A 24,051-nucleotide genomic window follows, 5' to 3' on the forward strand; every position below is an offset into this window, starting at 1 on the left:
GCCCCTGTTACACACCGATAGATTTGAAGTAATAATAAAATCAAAAAATGACTCACCTCTTTCGTTGATTTCAGAGCTGCCCCAAAGCGTATGCCTTGCATTTGCGTCGCAGCCTATCAGCAGGTTGGCTTTCTTTGGTGTTATGGTGTTCGTCAGATGTTGTAGTTCTTGTGGCGGAGCTGATCGGTCGTGAGCCATGTACGCCGAGGAAATATACACGTTCTCTGCCCCCACCTGCTCCACCTTGACCACAACTAGGTCACTGAAACTCAGGTCCGGGCACAGAAAAGCGTGCAGACTCTTCCTCGCAAGAATACATGCTCTAGGTTTAGTCTGATCAGCGTCTCCTGTGCTGTGGAATAAATTAAAATATTTGCTTTGGAGCCCTTTGATGGTTCGGTCGCTTCCGACCCAGGGCTCCTGTATTAATGCGATGTCGATGCCTTCCTCTAAGAGGAAGACGAGCAGATTAGCCGAGGCACACTTCGAGTGCTGCAGATTTATCTGCGTTACCCTCAGCATGATCTGCTTGCGTAGGGGGTTCGTCAGTCCCCGTCGGACCGTCGATCGTCATCTCCTCCAACAGCTCGTTGGCGGCGTCGATTGGGTCAAGGTCGTCGTCCGGTTTTGCAGAGCGTAACACTTTTACTTTGGCATTCCTGACTCCGAACCACACTTTGTAATCGGCCTTTTTCAGTGCCTCCAGGCACTCCTCGTTTATGCGGAGTAGTACGGGCTGGCTGTTTATCTGAGGTTCCTCCTCCTTTATAACAACCCAGTCGTCCATGGGAATCCCGGGGTTGTGAAGGCGCAGGAAATGGACCAGCTTGTCCTTCTCCATGCGGATCTTCGGCAACCAAATGCGAGCGACCGGTCTCCTGGGAATCTCGTCGTAAGGGATAGTCTTGAGCTTAACGCCCTCCCAAGCGTCGCTGATCTTAGCGACGCACGAGGCAAGAAAGTCCTTAGAGAACTGGTCCATGCAAGCTATTACGTGGAACCCACGGACCACATGAGATGAATCAAAGTGGGGAGTGAGTCCCGGGTGTTTGCCTCCGGTTTCCACGAGATGTTCATAGACCATGCCCGACAGCCTAGCCTCAACACTGGTCCACACCTCCAACGTTAGTTTGCCGCTAGCAGAATTGCCATCCGCCAGCGCCACCCATAAGTGACTCCTGGCCACATCGCTGAAGGTCTTCGCAGTACGTGGCCTGCCGGCTGACGGTTGCTGTACAATTTTCTTCGTATGTTGCTTGGCGTCTGCGCTCTTGCCCACTCTACTCCGCTTTTTATCTTGTTCGACCTCGTCTTGAGATCGGTTGCGTTTTAGAGCGATGGGCTTCGCCTTCTGCTCGTCAGCCCGGCGTTTGCTGTTGTATTCATCAACAATCGCCTTGTATTTAGCGAGGTCTTTTTCATCCCGCTCGTCGACAGTACCGGCCTCCTTATTCTTGGCAATCTTGTCGAGAATATGCATGGCCTTCTGGTACTGACTCTTGAGCAGGAAACCCGTGGACCTTCGCTTCTTAGCCGGTTTCCGGCGATTCTTGTCGGTTTTCGCTTTTGAGGGATCCCCCGACGCTGAGGGCTTCGGGTCAGGAGTACTATGTCTGGTACTCGCTACACCCAGCCTGACGGCAATGGGTTCCAGGCTAGAAGCCACTAGTCCGTCTGACGCCTCGCTCCGGGAGGTCCCTGCGGTTGGTTTCAGTATAACGGTGCTACGGCTGACACCGAGTGTACTGCTCTCGGCGGCCACTGTCTCCTGGCTGGAGGCAAGCAGCTCGTTCTCCGATGATGCGCCTGGCATCATCGCCTCCTCTTCTATCGTCGTTTTGGTTTTTTTATTAATTGAGTCCATGTCTTGGTCCCACGAGTAGTCCGGGAAGAATGTCCACCCTGGCTGGCCCGGCCACCAGGGTAAGGGTCTTATTTGAAACTGAAGGTGCCCAAGGTATTCAGAGTTCGCATACTAAAGACCAAGCTCCCCATTGGCCACGCAGCCCTCGGCGTATGCTGTTCCACCTTGGCTTGGGGTCCTATTAGCACCTTCTCCGGTGCAGGGAGGACGATCCCCGGGCTGTTGCTTCAGTCCATCCCCCCGCCAGATCTACTTGCCCCTAACACATGACCAGCAGACAAGCAGATCCTCGTCAGTTGGATGAGCCTACTCCCAGCCCGGCCCTACACACTCTTGGCCCGCCCGAAGACGGTTTCCAGCGGCCACCACGCGGAGGTCGTGTGAGGACTTGCCTAATTATGCACCTTTAACCTGAAGCATAATCAGACCAGGCCGCCAAACGCAAATAAAAGCATATTTCTACATTTTAGAAATTTACCCGGCAACCCCCCTTATGTTCATCCCAGAAGTACAAAATTCGACATAGGAGTAAGGGATAACATAACGCACTACTTGGTTAAGTTTAAAGAAAATCGAACTATTATTATCAAAGTTATGGGGGGTGAAACTTGACCATTTTTGGTGAATTTCGTACATTCTGAAACATGCATGTCGTCATCATCACATCAATTCATCAACCCCACATCCAATGGAGTTCGTATGAATGAGGTCTCAAAGAACTATTTTGTTTTAGTTTTTTAGTCATTTGAATATGAATACCAATTACTCCAACCAGACATGTGTGTATATAGGTATATAGTATATGCGTGCTAATGAACTTTGCAGGTAGTGTTTAATTAAGATAGATATATTTGTACATTAATCCAGCGGTATTTAATATTCGTGCTATATTTGTACATATGTATGATTTTGTCCACGAAATAAATCGAAAATATGGGTACAATCAATTTATATACGTGCATATATATGTACAGTATTCGGAAATAGGCAGTTTGTTTGTTTAGCATGAGGATAATATCTATGACTGTAATATGTACGTATGTCTTGTAGTTTGGAAATATATGAAGGATTATATTGGATGTGTAGCTATATAGGAATAGAAAAATGTGCGTTGAGGTTTCTTACATAAGATGCACACAAAACCTTTATACCCGAAGCGCCAGCTTTCGGTATTCCGACTTGTTTAGTGTTAGGTCAGATGATTGTAATCTCAATTTCTCCTTGAGAGGGAGAGAAGGGGCGAACGGGCCGATTCTGACAATGTGGACCGGACGGCTGGGGGAAAAAGGACATAGGAAGAACCCCTTTTATCGTTGACTGCAGTAGCGACTTTCGAGTTCCAGGGTCCACGGCTGACCTGTCTCTGAATAAGTGGCTGAAGTAGTCTACAAAAGCAGGTATTTTTTCCTCAGCAATTGAATCCATTGCAATGATTGCAAGATTGGGATCGGTGTCCTCGAGGAACTTGTGAAGGGCGAAGCGTTTGTCGTTTGAAATAAGCGAGTTATTATTGACTGTAAGCACCTTGTCTAGCAATTTGACGAGGAATTGTAAGTATGCTTCGGGTTTGTCTTGAGAGGAAGGCGAAGATAGTTGCAATAAAGAGAGGTTGTGATCCAAAGGGAAGAGAATGACATGTTGATGAGGGAACTAGCTTCCACGAAAAAAACCCCTGGGGATGGAAGAGTATAGGGACGATGATAAGCTACGAATTTCGGGTCTTATTCGCCCTCTGGCTACTACGCTGCCAGAAGGAGTCAGTGAGGGAGGAGTAGTACAGTTCTAATGAGGCAGAAGGGGAGAGGACGGATGGAGGGTCGCCCATAGCTCCCTCTCTACGTTGAATTGATTCCACCACGGAGCAATTTGTAGAAATTGGCGGGGTCATACAATTGGCCATGGTTTATGCATTCGTGGGGCGCCACCGACTCTTTGTCGGCGTTGTCTTGGACAGTTGAGCGGCGGCATTCCCTGGACTCACATCTGCAATTGTAACCGCAATTTGTAGATACGTGGCCAAATTGTTGGCAGTTGAAGCACTGAGTGACATCCCCTTTCCTGGGTTTCTCCTAGCTGACCCGCAGCAATAACACCATCCAGCTGATTTGTAGCTAGGTGAAGACGCAAAAATGCATCCCATGAATTTGGGAAGAAGATCAGATCAATGATCATTTTTGTTTTCAATTTATGTAATGGAATAGTTATCAAGCGGCATTTGATGGTTTGCGGATGTTAGGATTGTGGAATCATGTTGATCACTTAGAATTGAAATTTAAACGATTTTAGTTTTTATGAATGTGCTGTGGCAATTGGGTATAGGAATGGAACGAAAAATTATTCGGTGAATTTCTCCGGCAACGAAGCAGAACAATCAAGAAATGGATGTTTGAAATGAACGGAGCCACGGATATTGTTTATAATAATGAAGAGTGTATTCTATTGTTTACATTTTTGCATGAGATTTCAATATCTAATATATTTTTATTTGTCTCTACATTGCAGGGTCAGTGATGATTTATCGGAAAGTGTTTTGGTTTCTTCTAGTGCCTATTTACTGTTCTACGAACGAGCGTAAGAATTAAAAAAGTATATTCACAAAAAGAGCAAACTTGAATTATGTACATAATAACATAAATAACTAAAACACTTGATGAAAGCCTAGATAAAAACCAATGTGCTTAACAAATTAACAATGAACAAGAAATCGAAAAAAATCATTTAATAAACAAATTAAAGATGACAAAACAAGACGATGTGAATGAATGTTTAGTTAAGTAAAATAACACAATTTAGGGCTAATTAGATAATAACAACGCATCTCGGTATCGCATTCGTACCAGAAAGAAGAAATCTACAAATATAAGAGTTTTAATTAGGTACAAAACTAGAGACGAGAAGAGAAAAACGACCTCCTAATGTAATAAAAAATCTCAGTAATGGTGGTTCTATGTATTTAGAGAAACAGAGCGTAATGAGGACGATTCGTTGTGAATTAACGACACGATACCCCTTTCACACTCAGCGTCACCGTTGAATCAAAATTATATTATGAAAACACCAATATATCGTTTCGTGTTTTATTTTGTAAACCGAAAATTATTTTTTTATTACTACATTAAAATAATTTATATGACGATATTTGTGTATTTTTGTCGTTGTGTTACATGCATATACACTAAACGAAACATATTGTTCTTCTGAATTGACAACGGCAAATAGAGAAATATTACTAAAATTCATACGAAAAGAGTTTAACCATGGTGTTCGTAGGAAGTCTAATGTAAATGTAATCAGAAGTAAGTTATATTGAATAGGGACTCTGCTCGTGCGTACAATAGGGGAAAACAATATATATTAATTGCTATTGATTAGTTTTTCTAGAATGAAGACAATTGCAACGTGTTCAAATTCAAAAATATTTGGGAAATATTGCCTATTCGATATTAGATTATACAAAGTACAGTACGGTTGGCTTAGTCTATTGGTTAGGCGCGCAGGATACTTTTGTCATTGTGATTTATCTGAACAGCTTTTTCCTAACAGCATTCGGATAGTTTCGTAAAACTAAGTTGAAAGAAGAATAGAATAGAGAGCAGATGCGGTTGCAAATATCTAAATGTGATCCCTCTCAATTTTTCTATTTTCCGAAACTTACGTCTTTAACCTGGTTCCTAATATTGGTTCAGTAAATCTTGCACAATTTTCAAAGTTGACAAGTTGCTATGGCAATATAAATCAAATATTCAACATTAGTTGAACCACCTGAAGGAAGAAAAAGGTTTTGGATATTAACGAAAATTCAGATAAAAGTCCAATTCCAACCTTATATGATCCTAATTCAGATAATGAGCTCTCTTAAAAGCTCGTAACAATCTTTACTGAGCGGACAAAGAAAAATCCAGAATATTTATGTGCAATAGAACAAATCGGCATTATAAAATCACTTGCCCAGAAAAACAATTTCGGGTTCTCTATTAGTTAATACATCTGACATACCATTTCAGAAGAGAACGGTCGTTACCACAACATGAAGTCAAACATGATCTTCCTCACTCATTGCCACAGTTTCACAATCCATTAATGAAGGCAAGCTGGCTGCACGATTTACGCTTTCTTTTCTTAATAAACAGCATGAAATATACATTTTATTCGCTACTAGTAACTAGGAAGTGTTACCTTGTGAAAATAACATAGGGCTTACGCACACTTACTATCCAAATCGACATTAAGCATGGCGTATCCTAACTCGAATTTATTGATACTACTATTTCTCTAGCCACTAACAGCGGCATCAAATTGAATACCTTTTCTAAAAGTGCCAACGGCGAGCTTCTGGTGACTCCTCGTTGTAATTATACTGGGTCAAAGGATATACAATCGCAACAAGCCGAGTTTCCAAACTACCAACGCAGCTATTGTCACCGCAAACATTCGCCACTCATAAATAACAGTAGGACCTTCGATATCGTCGCCACTTCTTCGATAACAAAACGGGTGATTGATACATTGTCGTCAAAACGAAAAACTTACGTACCTAGTATCAGCTTCATACTACATTCGTTACTTGGTTTCGTTTTTTATTCACTTCTACTCCTGTTTTGGTATTCGCACTATCGCTAAATTGAATGCAAGAGAAAAATTGTAAAACGGTTTGATTATACTTAATATTTATTTATATGAAATTGTTCTAATGGATCTTCCTTTATTATATATGTAACACGATGTGATTTATTCTGTTAATTCGAAATCAAACCAACGATTAGAGAATCGGATGTTATGTGTTTATTATTTTTGAGAAATATTATTGAAACTGCAGTATGTAAGATTTTTATTTGTTTTTGTTATCATAATTTATTGAAGACATATGTATATTGCGCTTTATCTATTTTTTCCTTAATTTTTAAGACATTTCTGCTCAAAGTGTACACATTTTCAATTGAAAATTCATCTCTTTATTTTTGTAGATTATGACCCAGTGCTTGTTCCTTTTTTCAGTTGAACTCAGTCGAAATATTTATTTTTTATGTATCTATATTTGTTGTATTTGATGAACATTGTTTTGTATTTAATACGAAAAACATGAAAATTAAAAAATGGTGCTACATACATGCCTTTTGCTATCTTCTTTTCTCACAGTTACAATTTCCAGTCGATATTTACCTAATTTAACATCAAGATATGTAATGTTACAAAGAACAGTTATCACAAAATGCTTCGGAAATTCTTACATCGTTGGACAAATTGTTTACAGTATGGTGGCTTTCCATTAGTCGATGCGATGTTGCCCTCTGCAACTGAAGTACAAGAGCATCGACAATTTGATGTCAAAAGCGTCCATAGATAGGGCATGTCCATCCCGTGGATTTCACTTTGTCGTTACAGGATCGACAAGTATCATCTCGTAGAAGTCCTTCTCTGAACATATGCCTAGCATATGCTAAGGCATCTGAGATTTCTGTTACCCCTACGCAACAGTAATCAGGTACTTCGAGTAGTTCCACCGCAATGAACCTCAATCTAGAATTCAAATGAGTTTTACTTTCCTGAACAATTTTGGAGTTGGTCAGAGGTCTGCTTAGCTCTCTTAGAACAGCGTGCAATTGCATGTTTTGAGCGTCGCGATACCAATGTAAATGTAGCATCAAATTCGGCCGCATTCGCCCGAGACTATCAGACAAGCAATTTGGCAAAGAAAAATTAGTAAAAGCTCAATTAGCGCTTTGGTGCGCCGTTTTGATGCTACAAACTCTTAAGATCATGAATACTGCTATGGGAGCAAAGAGGCAGCCGGCTCAGATCTTCAGAGCCAGCCCGTAGCATTTTACAAAGGAAAGCAGCTCTCCAACCCTCCAGGTCTCTCAGGTCCTAATAGAATGGTTTACTTGGTGTCCGTAGCCCGGCTATATCTAGAGCTGTGCAATGGCAAAGGAAGTGCCTGAAGGTTCCCCCTTTTCTGCGCGGCTTCGGCGCGAATTGTAGTGTATAGCGGAGTCTGGCGGCCTGGTCCCCTATAAGTCAGTGCTCTGACTCTCGGACGGCCAATCCACATATTCTCCTCTACGTCCCTACGACTGGAAACCCAGAGGGGGTGACCTTAAACGTGCCACTCAGACTGTTCAGCGCGTTTTTTGCATTGCCCCACCAGCCTGAAAGCTGTCGTCGCTGAGTACAAGGCCGCTTAGTTGTCGGTCAGAATGGCTGTTACGCTTGGGGCCCAAATCATGCCTATTAAACTTCGTTCTATTTTACTTTTTGTTCAAAGCCTACCACCATACAATAGAGCGGTGCGTTCAGATGGGACGCACCACCGCTGTGCACATCGAACCATCCTCGACCAGAGGCCCCATTTCTTGGCAAAGGGTTTCCTGCAGACATAGAAGTCTTCTTAACTCGTAATTTTATGTTCAATCTCCAATTTAGCTTCGGATCTACAATTATACCCAGATAATTTACATTGGAGAAAAGAACCAGTCTTCGTTCCTTCAGCCTCGGGAGGTGGAATTCGGGTACCATTGGCTTGGTGGTGAAATATTCACCGTAAAGGGTAAAGAGGAGCAAAGTGAAGCGCTATTACTTACCATTCTGCGGAAACTAAACTTAGGTATTCGCAGCAGCACTCATTCGCCGATCGCCACCTACGTTTGAAAATTGACGATACCTCTCTCTTCCGCGCCTTAGCAGCTTTTTTTGTTTTTTCATTAAAAATCGGATGCAAAATAGACAGATTTTTAATAAATAAGCAAGTGACAGCGATTAAGCCTCTACAAATGACGGAGAAACAAAAAAGCGGAAATATCGCAAGTACAGTGGCAGTTATTTGGACTGTGGCCTTGCTTCAATAGAATTAAGCAATGAAGAAATACCTCAGCGTGTGCTCTGTGTGAAAATACTCTCGTCCGAACGATGTTTCGAAATGCAGAGGACCGGTTGCTCTCAACATGTGTGGATGTGTGTTTGTGATGGGGCTTTTTATAAACTCTCAGCACTTAGACCGTGGTGACCCATCGTACTCGACTCCTCGTCTAACGGAATATCCAGGATTCATTTATGCATTGCAGGATTTCCGTTAGTGGATATCATGCTACCCGGAGCAACTGGAATACACCAGCAAAAAAATCTGTTGCTTGATACGTTCGTAGGCGGACCATTCACATAGAAAATGCTCCGTGGATTCCGCTTTCTCATTACAGGAGGGACACGTATCTTCTTGTATAATTGCATCCAGTTTGCACCATCTTATTTATGTAAAGCCGAATTTTTAGCTGTAGATGTAATTAAGAGAAAATATCGCTCAATAATCAATAGTTTTCGAATTTTATAACTAAACTTAGTTTTATTCCTCGCCGGTGTTATACAATGGAATACATGGTTTAAAATGGTGTGTCCATATAAAGCTAAATTCCATAAGTCAATAAAAACATTTTAATGGCTTCGTAGAGCGGGCATTTGTACTCAAGTGCCAGTTTGAAATTTTTATTTAGAAACCAACACATGTTTTTTTGTTTTCGAGTTTTGTCTCAACGTAGGAAAGTGAAATACATTTAAGCACAAAGTGCCGGGCTCCTGTCTCAGACAGACTACCGGCTAAAACACCTCCCTGGAACGCCCAGAACTGTTACCCGGGACCGTTTAACACATTATTTCAGGCCAGGCCTACAAACCCCGTGGATTCAGGAAGCCTCAGCTACCCTAGCATTGCCCCTATCCTTTTCGCCTTAAGAATGCCTTGAGTGTAATGTGCCACTCGGTTCCACATTTTCTCAATTATAGTGTCCGAGGACGCAAGACGAGCTTCCATCGAGAGGTAATAGCGATGACGTTCCCACCTGCTGCAGAAGAAAAAGGTGGGGCAGGCATCATCCATCGTATCCTTACAATAAGTGCAATCGGGCGACCGTAATTTCTTAATAGTGTTCAGGTAAGATCGAAAATATCCATATTCGCTGAGAATCTGGGTTAGGTACTAGTCAACCTCACCATGCTTTCGATCGAACCACGGCTGCACCTCCTTTATTAGATGCGCGATCCATCTACCTCTCCATTCTCTTTCCCAAGATTGCTACAATGCGCAACAGATACGGGCTTTCTTTTCATAAGCAACAGCTTCCGTCGCCTTTTCTGAGGTATATAAACCTCCGCTCGGCAGCAAGGAGAGTGATCGAAATAACTCCCGCTATTGTCATTACTGTTGGCACAATAGGCGGACACAACTCGCCGAGCTCCTCGTCTTTGTACTTGCGCTAGGCGTTTGCGGTACACTTTATAGGAGGGCGGACTGAACCGTATTTATCAGCAAGCGACACCTGCTAGATAAGGGACCTCCGATATTAAGCATCAGCCGGCAACTCGTAAACATTCTAGCCGCATCATCGTGTCTATCATGATGCCGAGGTTCTTCACCGCCGGCTTAGACAAGACCATGTTTTCACCAAACTAATTAGGAGCCCTCTTCTTGGTCAGCACAACGACTTCGGTTTTCTCCGACGCTACGGAGAGTCCATGTTCCATCTGCTTACTCACCGCATCACCATTCCCCATGTACGCAGAGCTCAGCCATGCGTGCGGTAACCAGTGTCGCAACATCATCCGCATATTATATAAGGCGTTCCAGACTTTAGTGACAACACGTAAGCCAATTTTTAATTCATTTTAGGTGGATTTGCAGGCTTTGATGCAACTGGTGACCGGGGTGGATATTTAAAATTGCAGTATAATCTGCGAACGTTGAGGTTGTTAGTTTACAGTAAGCTGGTAAATCCGAAGTATAGATTAGTGTCCGTCCAAGGAGCAAAACTGGTAGGCATTCATCGCAAAAGGCAGCATCACTTGTTCTTTGTCTGCTGCTGTATCAGAGTCGTTACCGAACATTCACGATAGATTTTTCAGCATGCATATCATGAAATACTTCAACCTACAGAACATATGCATTCAATGAACCACATCAAGCAGATTATATATGATATATAGTGTTATTGGCCATCGATATATTCTACGTTTGCATGGGTATGCAGTTGATCCATTATATCAACATAGTTTTTGGATTAGTTGTATTCTCAATGATATTCAGTTTCTTTTTTGCATTTCCTTGGACGACAAGAAATGTAGTGACAACATAACAATTTGTAACGTGTGTTCATTGCAAATTCCGTTGACACTACTAACTTCATTTTTTCCTTCGACAAATCTAAAACGATGCGTTGTTCTTGACTGCCTTTGGGAGTTATGTTTCGATCGCAACCAGTAATCACAAAATCCACATTTTGATTCCATATTTAGCATCTTTAAATGGAATGTTCTACCTAAAAAGCCAGCGGCCATAGTTTGAAATCAACTGTTCACTGTCTGATAGATTTTTAGTATATTCATGCTTTTCAAGTTATTCTGTCACACGCATAGGTATTAATTTGTCACGAATACCAGAAATCAAACGTACTGCATCATCACCAAATGGAATGCAATCTCTAACATCTTCAATAGCACTAGTTTTCATTTGTTGTTTTCTCATTTCAAAGTTGTAACTGTAGTTACCGCAACAAAAAACGATAAATGAAAATATGCATGTTAAGAAGATTACATACAGGAAATTCGTCTCCCGGTGCATTGCTTGAGTTTATATAGTGCAAGAAAAGCATTGCACATGTTCGACTTTCTTCAATCACCTGTACGTGAAAAATTTTCCGCATTTACTCTGAAGTTAGTGTCGTATATGTAATGCAGTCACTGGAGTGCTGCCACGTGGCTGTGAGGGCAACACTACACATGTGCGAAATCTACTGATGCAGCATTTTGAATTTGCAAGCAAAATAAAGCTACTTTACCGAAACCCAGCACATTCATCGACTGGCTTTTATTAAATTGGATGTTAACTTCAGAAAATAGTATACGATCATATATAAGGAACCAATGAGGGTTAATATTTCTGCTCCTTAAGCCAAATCGCGCGTGATTAGTAACGAGAAACATTTTGACTTTAAAACAGAATGACGGTTACATTTAGCCGACCTTGAAGGAAAACGAAAAAGACGAGAAAATTTCATTTAGTATTAACATCATCATTTAATCGCATTAAGTGCAATTAATAAAATCTAAGAAAACAAGGAAAAAAAGTAAATATAAATTTTAATTAGTAATTGATTGAAAAAGCAAATTAACAGTTGAATACTGAGCTAATTTCTTACTCATTCTTTCTCTACTCACAATATTTTTAATGATATTTTGAAGATATTGAGGTAAAACTCGTTTTCCTCCCTTTCATTATTTAGTGATAATTAAGTGAACGAATAAGGATTGAAACCCTTTGTGCAGAAAAGAAGTGTGGATGTGTTGAGACGAAAAGTTTAAAAATATTTTAAACCTAATGTATGCGCATAAAACGTATATTGAAACGAAAGAAATTCTATTGAGCATCTTTAGTGTCGTTACTTTAGGTTTAATTCAGTTAGATTGTTGAGAAGCAAGATAATGTTATATTCGATATTTTTTGATTGTGTATTCAAGTAAATCTTATATATATATAAATAGTAGTGTAGGACTAAATATAATTTTTACTTTGTAAAATAATGAGAATATACATGTAGAAAAATAAAAGTCGATACTATTTTGCCATACTATAGTATTTTTATGCCGTATCTAGCCTCTTACAGAATTTTCCCCATGTAAAATAATCATGTGGATGACTTTTTTGACTTCTTCGTTGTTGAGGAAACTTTCAGTTATATATCAACATGTACATGTGCAGTTTTAATTGAACAGCTTAAATTGTCAGTTCAAACTGTACCCTTTAGTAGCATACACACGTTCTGACTAATCTTTCAACTTTTACAATGAAAATAAATAAAAAATGAAATGCCTCACTCCCAGACAGAAAATTAACTGAGAATCGCGCATCTGAGCTTCGACATATGCCGCAATCAGTTCAAGCGTTTAGTTAAAAGTTGAACTAGACAGTTGAGTTGAACTGAGACTGAATTATCCACACACGTAGAAGTTCGACTATTTAGTTCAAACTGAACGCGTATTGCAAGTCTTAGACCCATCGATCTGGGGGTTCAGAGCACTCAAAGTATTGCCTGCTTGCCAATGATGTTGGGGGCCACAGAATTCTCACTTTCTCCGACCCAAATCAGTTTCAAGTTTCTTTCTTCGATTGATTGAGCCGCAGACTCTCAAAATTTGTCCTGCAGCCAGGCTATTTCGACGGTTTATGACTTCTTGGATACTCATGCATAAATACCCGATTTGGTTCAAAGAAGAAACTCATCATGCTTTACGTGTGAAACATCCGGTAAGGTACAGTTATATGGTTTCCCTTCACCTTCTGGTGGGGTATAGCGCGTCAAACAAACCTACGGGTTGGGGGGACCCATTCGTCGGCCATCTTGGGAGTGGCTTCCACTACAGGGCATAGCCCGCAATACAATTGTCGCCCCTTCCTAATGTATGACCTATCCACTCTCACTTCCGTCTTCCTTTCACATCGCATACGCACTTCGATGATACGCCGCAGACCCGTATTGATTGAAGCTTGGAGCTTTTGAGTAACATTAGAGTTCAACACAGAAAGAATACTAGCAGAGAACAGTCTCAACTTGATCTTAGTATTGAGATAACTGCATTTCTAGACGTTAGGGTAACGAAAGCAGATCTAGCGCTATTAATGCGTCGGGTAACATCTAGTTCGGTGCCACCGTCGGCAGAAACCACGCTTCCTAGGTACACAAATTGATCGATTTTCGCTTTCGATGCGCTGCCCATCAATGGGCGTGTAATGACCCGTCAGTTCAGTCCAACTCTACTTGCCTCTTTTTCCAAATCCACAGTCATTTGACTAAGGTCCATGACTCTGTGAGAGAGCAAACGGATATCATCAAGCTAATTTTAAAGCCTTACGTTCGACCACAAAAACATTAATTAGGAACGCTTCTTTCAAATATCTATCAAGTAATGAAGATCTTCTCAAGCGGCGTGAACTCAAGTACTTCTGCCCGAACTTCCCGCTCTTCCACTGGCTCGCCCATTGCCAGCCTAAAATTTAACGATTGCTTTTCATTCCTTTATTCTGCATGTGAGCCGCTCCGAAATTATTCTTCGTCTGTTTTTGCACCTGCCTATTCGTCCGATTTATACTTTCAGATAACAATGCACGTTCTTGCTACTCAATTTTTCTGTCAAGTTTCACCATCCATGGAACGGAAGTGTTTTTTTTGCCAGTCAGATGATGTTCCAGCCTCCGCAATAACCGCAATAAAGTTTTATTCCTGAATTCAAAGGAAAGGTTAAACAATTTTTGGAGAAGAGCGAGAGAATGAATAAATTCTTTCGTTGAAATCTGTTGGAAATATTTCCATCTATCCGTGGCGGCTCGTTGATCAGTAAGCAAAATATCGTTCTTCTCATTAACTGAACAGAATTTTTCGATATCCTGTATACGGTGGGGTGGGCTTTTCACGAGTCGACAGAGATTTCGTTCGTCCCGCGCGTTCAGTTTATCGTAACGATCTTTGTAATTGACCGCTTGGGTAACATTCGTAATAGTCGGTAATTGCGTGAGATAATATCGTAATGTATGTGTTAGTGACGGGCCATTGCGTTCCTCACGTCGCTTTATCGTTGACTTGATTTGCAACACAGTAATCAACGGCTGATATTGATTTGCGATGGTTGCAGTCAGTGACGTCGATAGAATGTCAGCGTCAATTGTTTGATGAACCATGCATTAGCAAGTACAAGGTTATGGGTGTCCGTAAAATCGACAATTAGCTCAACGCCCTCATTGCGTCCTCTGCACCCTTTTTCGACATGGTAACTCTCACCCATATGACCATTAAGTTCGGCGCAATGAAATATTGTCATCGCGAGGCACGTTAGGGCCCTTAGCCTCAAGTAGCTGTCACGGCATCAACTCGACCTGTCTGTGGTGCGTATGTGATGAAGAAGTGAATCGTGCGATCAGCTGATATAATGGTGTGTTTCACCAGGCGGTCATCAAATTGCCTGCAATGCCAGCACCATGTTGTTTACGTGGGCGACCAAAATAAGGAAGTCGCAGTTTTTGGCACCACACCATTGGGTTTCTTCATCATCATCAACGGCGCAACAACCGGTATCCAGTCTAGGCCCGCCTGAATAAGGAACTCCAGACATCCCGGTTTTGCGCCGAGGTCCACCAATTCGATATCCCCCCTGGGTTTCTTATAGGGCGCAAATATGAACCCGCCTCTTCTGAAGGGCTCTTGCAGGAAACCCCCCCCCCCCCCCGTCCAAAATTTAGTGCAGACACGTATTTGTTTTGCTCGAAATAATTCAAAGTAACTAATAGATTTTATCAGGAAGTAACTAATAGGTATTATCGAGGAATTTGAAATACAATTTTCTTACAGTTGTCTACGTATTCACACAACAGTAACATCGAAAGCTACCGTGTTGAAGCAGCCCGACATAAACTTTGACACCACCACCGATTTTAGAAAGAAATAAAAACCGTTGCCCTTTAGCTTTACTAATTTTTATTTACCGCAGATATGCATATTTCAACCACTATTTGTATCCTTCGTCATTGTTTGGGTTCGAATGAGAAAAGAAATCCAAAATTGTCCTTTTTATGGTATATTTGTTTGCTACGTACCGGGAGGGAGGAATCTCTCCTTTTGCACCTCGCACTCGTCAGGCCTGGCTGCCTTCGATCTGGACTCTGCCGCTCTTTTTTTCTGCCAATTCTGCTTCTTCAGGTGTGTACTAGTGCGTGTTTCCACATTCCATCTTGTTTGTCCGATATATACTTTTCTGCAGTATGTGCAGGAAATTTCGTATATCCCGGAATTGACTTGGTTAATGTCAGAAGGGTTTTGAGCTGGCGGTTCTCGCTGCTGAAAACGCCGTCTGGGCGATTGATCAACCAAAATGTACTTTGCCTCTTCTGTCAACTGTCATCATGCTTGTTGTGTTGGCGATCGCCATAAGCAGAAATATTGGGTACTGCCTGCGGTGCATATCGGCAAACATGTTTCCATGATTAGCCCATGCTTTTTTAGTGAAATACTATTACTTATTATTATTTATTAGCCTTCAACATATATTTATTCTTTTATTACCTTAAGAACTTTGATCAAATATCACTATAAAATCTGTGTGCCTAAATTTACTTTTGCTTGAGAAATATTTGAAAACCTACTTCAGTAGGTGAGGACATTTAAAAAGGAACTCGATTGACCGGATCTCACCTTTCCATCGGCATCGTGAACGCCCGCTCTTTTTCCGGACGTTGGTGCGCCCAACGGGCACCTACCACCATATACGGGCCACCTTATAGAGAGAGAGAGAGAGAGAGAGAGAAAGATAAAATAGTAATTAATATAATAATCGTTGGCGCAACAATCCACGTTGGATCAGGGCCTTGAAGTGTGTTAGAGCACTTCATTCAAGACCGTAACGGTACACTAGGAGGCAATGTGGTCAGCATTGCGCTCCTAGTAATAGTAATTAGATAGATCAAAAAATCATTATACTAATGGCACTTCAAATTATCATCCTGGTTGTGGCTAAGGATCACTGTCGGTGGACAGTTTCCTTCGTCGATATTTAGTAGTTTTCCCCGGTTGTTCCGCATTATTTCCTGGCCCTCCCATGCGTCCAACATGTGAATGTGTAATTCACTTGTCACACTGATTCTACGTTGTCTTTTGTTATCGGATGTCCTTCTTCGACAGCAACTAAGGATGTCCTTCTTCGTCAGCAACTGGTGACTTCACTGTATCTGCTCCTTGATGTTCGCCGTATTCTGCTTCTTTCACCTGCTCTTGATATCTTCTATTAACGAGCCGTTTAGCCTGTTCTACATAGATTTTGTCATAGTCACTACTATTTATTTTGTATATGCCGCTTTCTTTAGCGAATCCTTTTCAGTTGTTTTTTTTATCATTATCGTTAAGGGGTTATATATCTAGCTGATATTTTCTTTTTTTTTTGCATTTTTAAAATGTACATACTCGTATATTTGAGTATATTCTCTGAAAATTTCAAATCGATCCCGCAAATATTTGTGAAGATACACGTGTGGCGCAGCAAATTTAGAATGTTGTTAACCCCCTGCGCCATTTCGAATGTTGTTAACGCCGCTGCGCCACACATGAACAATCATAAGAACGTCTCCGAGCGTTCCAAAGTAGGTTAAGCTTAGTATGAAGAAGCAACCGTTTTCTCTAACCTACTACACGTTTGAGGTCCCTCTCTTTATTGCGTTTGTATCTATAGAAAGAAAATTCGAAAGGTTTATTTTATACCTCAGAGGTAAATTTAATTCGATATTTCATATCAAATAAGTAGATTTCATCAAATCCATTAGTTCTGCGACGCTGTAAGTTGTGCGAACACTTAGTTTATACTTTCATTTCTTGTAGTTTTATCTTTTAAAATGCCTCGCAGCAGCAAAACCAACTACGAAAATGAAATTATCAGGATCAAAAAAAACGGAGAGATGTTTTCAATACGAAAGTTTTAGTGCGTGAGCAAAAAAAAATCAAGTTCCAGGAAGAAATTTTATAACGCCATTTGGAGCAGTTAAATTTGGAACAACCTCACAACGGAGATTTTAAAATTCTTATATTGTGTGGTAATTGTGATCCTCGTAGCATTACTCTCCTTTATTACAAGCGAGCACTGAGATTATCACTTGGACCCAATGCCCATGATTGCGTTGAAAAAGAGGACCCAGAACGCATGACGATATCTAACTCAGCTCGCAAAGCAGCACGTCCAAGGAAACAATATCTCCCAGCCAACAATGGCTGGACATATTAAAAGCAAATGATGTCGCTGAGGGTTCATCTTATGGAATAGATGAGTCGATATAAGTAAAAAAAAACTAATTAAGTGTCGACATCTTTTGAAAGAAATGGTCACACAATGTTTTAGAGCACCTAAAATTGGAAATTTTTTGTTGAAAATTTCAACTTCTTTCATGACGCCGCGATTTTTTCAAAAATTAATATTTTGACTATTTTTTCGATTAATACCTACATTCATTAATCAACAACGTCGATTTTTATTTTTCATTTCTAATTTCAAATAATCCAGAGATATCTTGCTCAACGCCGGACACCTTTTCATGAAGCACCTTCAGAAGATTGTTCACAAGAGCGGTTTAATTTAATATTTTAAAAAACGAACTACCAGAGTTTAAAATGCAAGAAATACACAACCTGTACATCTTTTTCATATATTTATTAAATAAAATGTCACCTCACAAAAAATTCATAAAAAATGCGATTTTTGCCTCACTACTAGGTATAACCCCTAAATAGATACGTGCAAAACTTATGCACCATTGAATTGTATGCCACCATCTTCTGTGTTGTGGTATGTGTCGAAGGCGTTCTCTGAGTTGCAATGGATTTCTTGTATACTTCGAATTCGAGTTTGCCATTGCTGTTTATAATCCGTTCAGGGATGGCAGTGGTCCGTTTTTATGGTAGGTTGGATTTTTGGGTGTATAGCAAACACGATGTCGATGTATCGCATATTCTTCGCGTTAATCCCTTTCCTTCGATGAACGACTCGATATACACCATGAATATATCCGTAATGAGTGAAGACGGTGGTTTCCCCATCGCAACCCCAATGTGGTTTTCTGGAATTTCCCCCTAAATGTAAAAGTATTTCTTTGATTTGATTCTTCTCCTTACTTCCCGGTCGGTTCATGGTCGAAAATCCGAAGAAAAAAATTAAAAATGATTAAAAGGGGTATCTTAATGGTTGGATAGGCGCAGATGCCGAGGAAGGGTTGGGACACCAAAGGACGTGCATTAAGATCTGAGACAGGAGATGCGGTATTAATTGTGAAGCATTCAAATACATGAAATGAAGGGAAAGAAAGCTGAATACCAATTTTCAGCTGACCTTGAAATTGTCGGCACCAATAGAACAACACACCATTTCCTTTTTTGGTACTATTATATTATTTCTATACATATTATAAAAATTCTCAACAAAGCTTTAATCTCGATATCAAAATATGTCTTGATCAATTTTAAAACAGAATGTATACGTTCGACATTTCTATAACATTCCCGCTGCTATACATTTTCTTTATCATTTGTTTTCGTTAATTTGCGGTATCTATCATTCATTACTGCAACATTGCAAATGCACTTTCAAATCATGACAAGGAAAATGAAGCAATGTCAAAACAAATTCTTTTATTATTTTGTCACTTGGAAAACAATTAGATTAGACGGAGTTATCTGTGTATATATAAAAATCAAGAAAGACAAAAAAGAAAAAATTATAATTATCCAATTTGAATTAAAGCACATCTTCACAATCGTTTGTTCTATTTTTCTTGCCTCATCCTTTTAAAATTCGAGATAATTTCATGAGCAATTCACGCGAGCATTATTACGTCCGCATGTGATTACTGTATTATCACGACCACTATTGAAACAATTTTCCTCTTCTTCTCCGTCTTAGAATCGCAAACATTTCGATTTGTAATAGAAGAGAAAAAAATAATTTTAATTTGTTTAACGACATTCTATTTGTGAGAACACTTGACATAGTTTTATGTTTTGAATAAATTAAGGAGAAATTTAAAAGTAAAGAATGTAGAAAAAAATTACAAGAAAATATTCGATGACTTAAAACGGACCAGCGGTACGAGAGAAAGCAAAAGGACAGCCTGGATCGCAACACCGGCAAGATGCCGACTAATACGATTCAGGCGTGGCGCTACTTAGCATTAAGCTACTTTTGACTATCTATGATAATACAAAAAATAGTTTCTGATATAATACGCTTATAAATTCATTACAAAGAAAGTCCTGTTTCGGCATTGTTTTTATATAAAATTCATGCGGAACAGGAATGTGACGCAATCAACCATTTCGCTCGCTGTCTCGTCGATATTATTTCAGACTTTAATTAAAGTACAACAAAAATGTTTAGGTATGATTCCCATACATAGCCTTCTAGCTAACTGTGCTACTATAAAGTACCAATATCACGTCGTCATTCATTTTAATATTATTCTCACTTCCGCGTCTCACATTTCTACACTTCCAAAGTTCCTTGCTTTTATGCTAGTGATAATATTAGATTTTCTTCCATAGAGGACTTCATTAGATTCTCGTTAATTTCATAAAAATAAATTAGTATATTATTTTACCGGTTTTAAAAATAATTTGTAATATAGTACCAGCAATAGCGATGTGTTTCGGTTTTATTAGTGAAGTAGCAACAGTTATGTTTTCAATATTCTGAATTTGTGTCGTATTTTCATATATGAATAATTAACAGGATATATGTCTTTATTTTGCTTCTAATCTTTTCTTCATGTTGTTTTCCTCTAGTGTCTCTTCGATTTAGAAAAATATACTTGGTTTGTGCTGATTTTATAACTCATCCAAATAGATGAAATCCATAATTCGTTTCTTCATAAGACAGAAAAATTGCTATAATCTAATATATTTACTATCTTGTTTTTGTTTTTCATCCTTTCGCTACATATAGTTATAGCTTTTTGGTGGATTTGAAAAATAATTAAATAAAGTAGTATAAAATCCACTGTATCGTGATAACCAATAAAACAAAAAAAAACGAAAAAGGAAAGCATACATGGTAGGTTTCAGCATTTGCCTGCCTGATGAGAACCGATAAATGACTGATGTTAATTATTTGGAGAAACTATGAAACCAACACAAACGAAAATATATTATTTTTCACCCTCTTAAAGAATATATTAATTTTCAGTTGTTTTTGAATCTTCTGCAACTTTCATTTAATTTATGATTATGAGTGCAATACACAAAAACGGGACCTGCCTTATATATGTACAATATATACGGCTGCTTTCCCTTGTCAAAAATCGAAAATCCAATTCCATAATTATTCGTGACAAACACTATATTTAATGAAAACGGATCATAACGAGAATGTGATGTAGCAGGAATGGTATACAAATTTTAAATGTACACATTTTATCTACAGATTCGCCAAGATGTATTTTGATATTGAAGTTAAAACTATGTTGAATCTTTTCATAATAGCATTGCTTCGTTGTTGAGAATACTTTCGAGAAGACCAGCTAGAAATATAATATAAGGTCTGCTAACACAGTTAACAAACATTTTGTTTTCTTAAGCCGAATGGCCCACTTTATACATATATATCAACACATAAAGAAGGTCTCCTTTTCTGTGTTTTGCACTCATAGCCACAAAATGAATAAAAATTCCAGGGGATTTAAAAGCAATTGAAACTCCATATATTTACAAAAAAATACACAAGAGCAGTGAAGCGTAAAAGATAACACACACATGAACTCATAAAATCTAACCATAAAATGAATAAAGGCCTACTTTGCGTTGAGGGAATTGTTGGTAGTTTTGTGTGTGTTAGAATTTTATTTAACGTTTACCAGGCTTAATAGTATGCGACAGCATTTCCTCTTGAGCCAACTTAGCTCGGAATTCAGCCATTGTGTCACGACATTGTGTCGCTAAATCTGCAAGCTGTGTAAACATTTCTTCGCCACGTTTACAATATGCTGAAATTAAACAAAACAAAAATAGATATTAACCCTTTGACATACAAATGAAATCAAAATTTGATTCGTCTATTATTTAATTTGGTTCAGCTGAATAGTTGCAAACAAGAAATAGAATGTTTTATTTTCGAATTTTCGTCGAGGCTGTCCCCCAGATAGCTTTTAGGGATGTCGAATTGGTGGACCTCGGCGCAAAACTGGGATGTCTGGAGTTCTTTATTAAGGCAGGTCTAGACCGGATACCGGTTGTTGCGACGTTGATGATGATGAGTTATAATCATAATAAATATTGTCTGTACAGTAAGTGACTTAATTACGATGAGCAGAACAATTAACAACTTATTTATTTTTGTGAAACTTAAGGGAACCGTTCGACAGTTGTGCAAATTAAAAATGAAACTGTTGCTTTCTGCTGACACAGTGTCTAGATAGCTCAGTGGTTAGAGGCAAGGCTATCGTACGGAAGGTCGCGATTCAAATTCCAGTGGTGGCAGTGCGATTTGTATGGCGATTTCACGTCGGATACCAGTCGACTCAGCTGTGAATGAGTACCTGAGTCAAATCAGGGTAATAATCTCGGACGAGCGCAATGCTGCCCACATTGCCCCCTACAGGGTACTGCTATACTGTAGTGTACCGTTTCGGTCTGGAATGAATTGCTCTAAGACACTTCAAGCTCCTGATAAAATTGGATTGTTGCGCCAACGATTATTAAAACATAACCTTACTAAAAGTGATTTACAATCTGTCTATCTTTTTGTTAGGCATCGATTTAAATGAAATGTAGTGGACATATAGGAAATATGAATAGCCAATGTTTATGAGGAAATTAAAAAGAGCTCCCCATACATGCAGAGGGGAAATGCAACATTTCTCTCCTCGCAATTGGGTATATTTAGTGTGAGATATGAAATGAAAGGTATGAATTGGAACTTTCACAAACAAAGTAAATTGCAAAAGAAGAGTACGTATCAGTTTTAAGTGAGACAGGACTCATTTTCGGAAATTGCCCTATTTCTACCCAAATATCGATATCTACTCAAAGAAACTTAAGTTCATCTCAGAAGTGCAAAATTTGGCATCAGTAGAACTGATATAATAATGTGAAATCTGACTATTATTAACAAAGTTACAAAAGGCCAACGTTTCCTATTTTATGTTCATTTATTCCACTCTAAAATGTAGATGATGTCATCAATATATCAGAACCACAGTAAAGTGAAGCCGCATGAGATCACCTTATTTCTCTGTTTAGCTTTCTTTAGATATTTGCATTCAGTATCGAAGCAGGCAAGTGTCGTAATTCAAAAATTCCCATTGATATTCTGTTATAATCATCCATTGTTCTGCAAAACCCACTGAACTCGGGGTCGGTCGGCGGACTTCAATAGAGATACGCGAGTTAGTTACTAAACAGTGTCAAAGTGAGAAAACTCAGAAACAAATTGGTGAAATCGTTGATTTAAGTTTATCTACAGTTTAGTATATTATTCAGGGTTTCGTTCGAGACAATCGTTTGCACAGCAAGGGAGAAAGGCTCCAAATAAAATTTTTATTGAACACGATGAGAGGTGGATTTTGCGATTAAAAAAGATCCAATTTTAAGTTCTCCAGCTGTGGCCAAGGATGTTGAAATAATGCTAATTTTCAAGGGCGAACAACAAGAAACAAGCCGTTTATTAATAAGAAAAATCAAAAAGTTCGCATACTGTTCGTAAAAGACCATGAAAACACAAATATTTCTTGCTGGAACACAGTCATTTTTGTCGATGAGAGTAAATTTAGTATTTCTGCACTAGATGGTAGGGTAGAACTGTGTGTCGCGTGAGTCAAATGCTGTGCTTCTACCAAGATAACGATGCAAAACACAAATCCGGTGTAGTGGCAATCTTTGCTAATTTGTAATTGCCTACAAGTCATCCAAACAATCGCTCAATCCCCAGATTTAAACTTGGTTGAAAATTTGTGGCATATGCTAGAACACTATATCTTCAATGAGCAAAGTTTGGAATCGGCGCTAAAGGAAGGATTGACTAAAATATCACCAGATTACGTTTAAAAGTGGGTTATTTCTATGCGATCTAGATTAAAAGCTGTAGTAAAACAAAAACTTTAAAGTACAAAATATTAAAGAATTTCTTTTCAAAAAATCCTTCAATTTTTTCAAGTGTTTCTGTTTTTACACGACACAAGCTGTGACATAATAATTGTGTATTTGTATAGTTTTTGTATCCGGTTAACTGAGTGATTATAGAATGGAAGGTCGCAGTTCAAATGGTGGCAGTGGGATTTGAATCGTGATATGATGTCGAATACGAGTCGACTCAGCTGTGATTGAGTACTTGAGTCAAATCAGGGTATAATCTCGAGCGAACGCAATGCTGACCACTTTGCCTCTTTTAGTGTATCGTTACTTTCTTGGATACACTTCAAGGGTCTGATCCAATCGGATTGTTGCGCCAACGATTATTATTATTATAGTTTTTTTTTCAATAAATTGTTGTGTGTTGATGTTTGTGTAATTTTTTGAGGTTTTATATTGGAGACTGAATTACAAAAAAAAGATTGTATGCTTGGTTTGTCATGAGCTGAAATAGTTAGGAATAGATTCTGGTATCATAATTTGAACGATCGAAGTCCGAGAAAAGAG

General features: G+C 39.3%; 2 protein-coding genes across 17 annotated transcripts in view; one reads left to right on the forward strand and one right to left on the reverse strand.

Annotated features, from left to right (window-relative positions):
• Positions 1-12,469, forward strand: part of LOC119657187 (ubiquitin carboxyl-terminal hydrolase Usp2) — a 60,829-nt gene extending 48,360 nt beyond the window's left edge. For 12 of the 13 annotated variants that reach the window (XM_038063978.1, XM_038063977.1, XM_038063976.1 and 9 more), the window contains 2 exons: positions 4,367-4,435; positions 6,141-12,469. In XM_038063978.1, the coding sequence (XP_037919906.1) occupies positions 4,367-4,435; positions 6,141-6,147 (76 nt within the window). In that variant the 3' untranslated portion in view covers positions 6,148-12,469. Of the gene's footprint in view, positions 1-4,366; positions 4,451-6,140 lie in introns of all 13 variants that reach the window. The other variant, XM_038063982.1, reaches the window with a different exon arrangement.
• Positions 12,470-18,090: 5,621 nt separating this feature from the next.
• The window catches only part of LOC119656830 (kinesin-like protein Klp10A), a 69,728-nt gene continuing 63,767 nt past the window's right edge, over positions 18,091-24,051 (reverse strand). The window contains exons 10-11 of one of the 4 annotated variants that reach the window (XM_038063476.1): positions 21,273-21,401; positions 18,091-18,501 (exon numbers count right to left, since the gene is read on the reverse strand). In XM_038063476.1, coding sequence (XP_037919404.1) covers positions 18,302-18,501; positions 21,273-21,401 — 329 coding nt within the window. In that variant the 3' untranslated portion in view covers positions 18,091-18,301. Of the gene's footprint in view, positions 18,502-18,792; positions 19,323-21,272; positions 21,402-24,051 lie in introns of those variants that run through there. The other 3 variants (XM_038063479.1, XM_038063478.1, XM_038063477.1) reach the window with 3 other exon arrangements.

This window comes from Hermetia illucens, chromosome 5 (assembly GCF_905115235.1).
Source record: "Hermetia illucens chromosome 5, iHerIll2.2.curated.20191125, whole genome shotgun sequence".
NCBI lineage: Eukaryota > Metazoa > Arthropoda > Insecta > Diptera > Stratiomyidae > Hermetia > Hermetia illucens.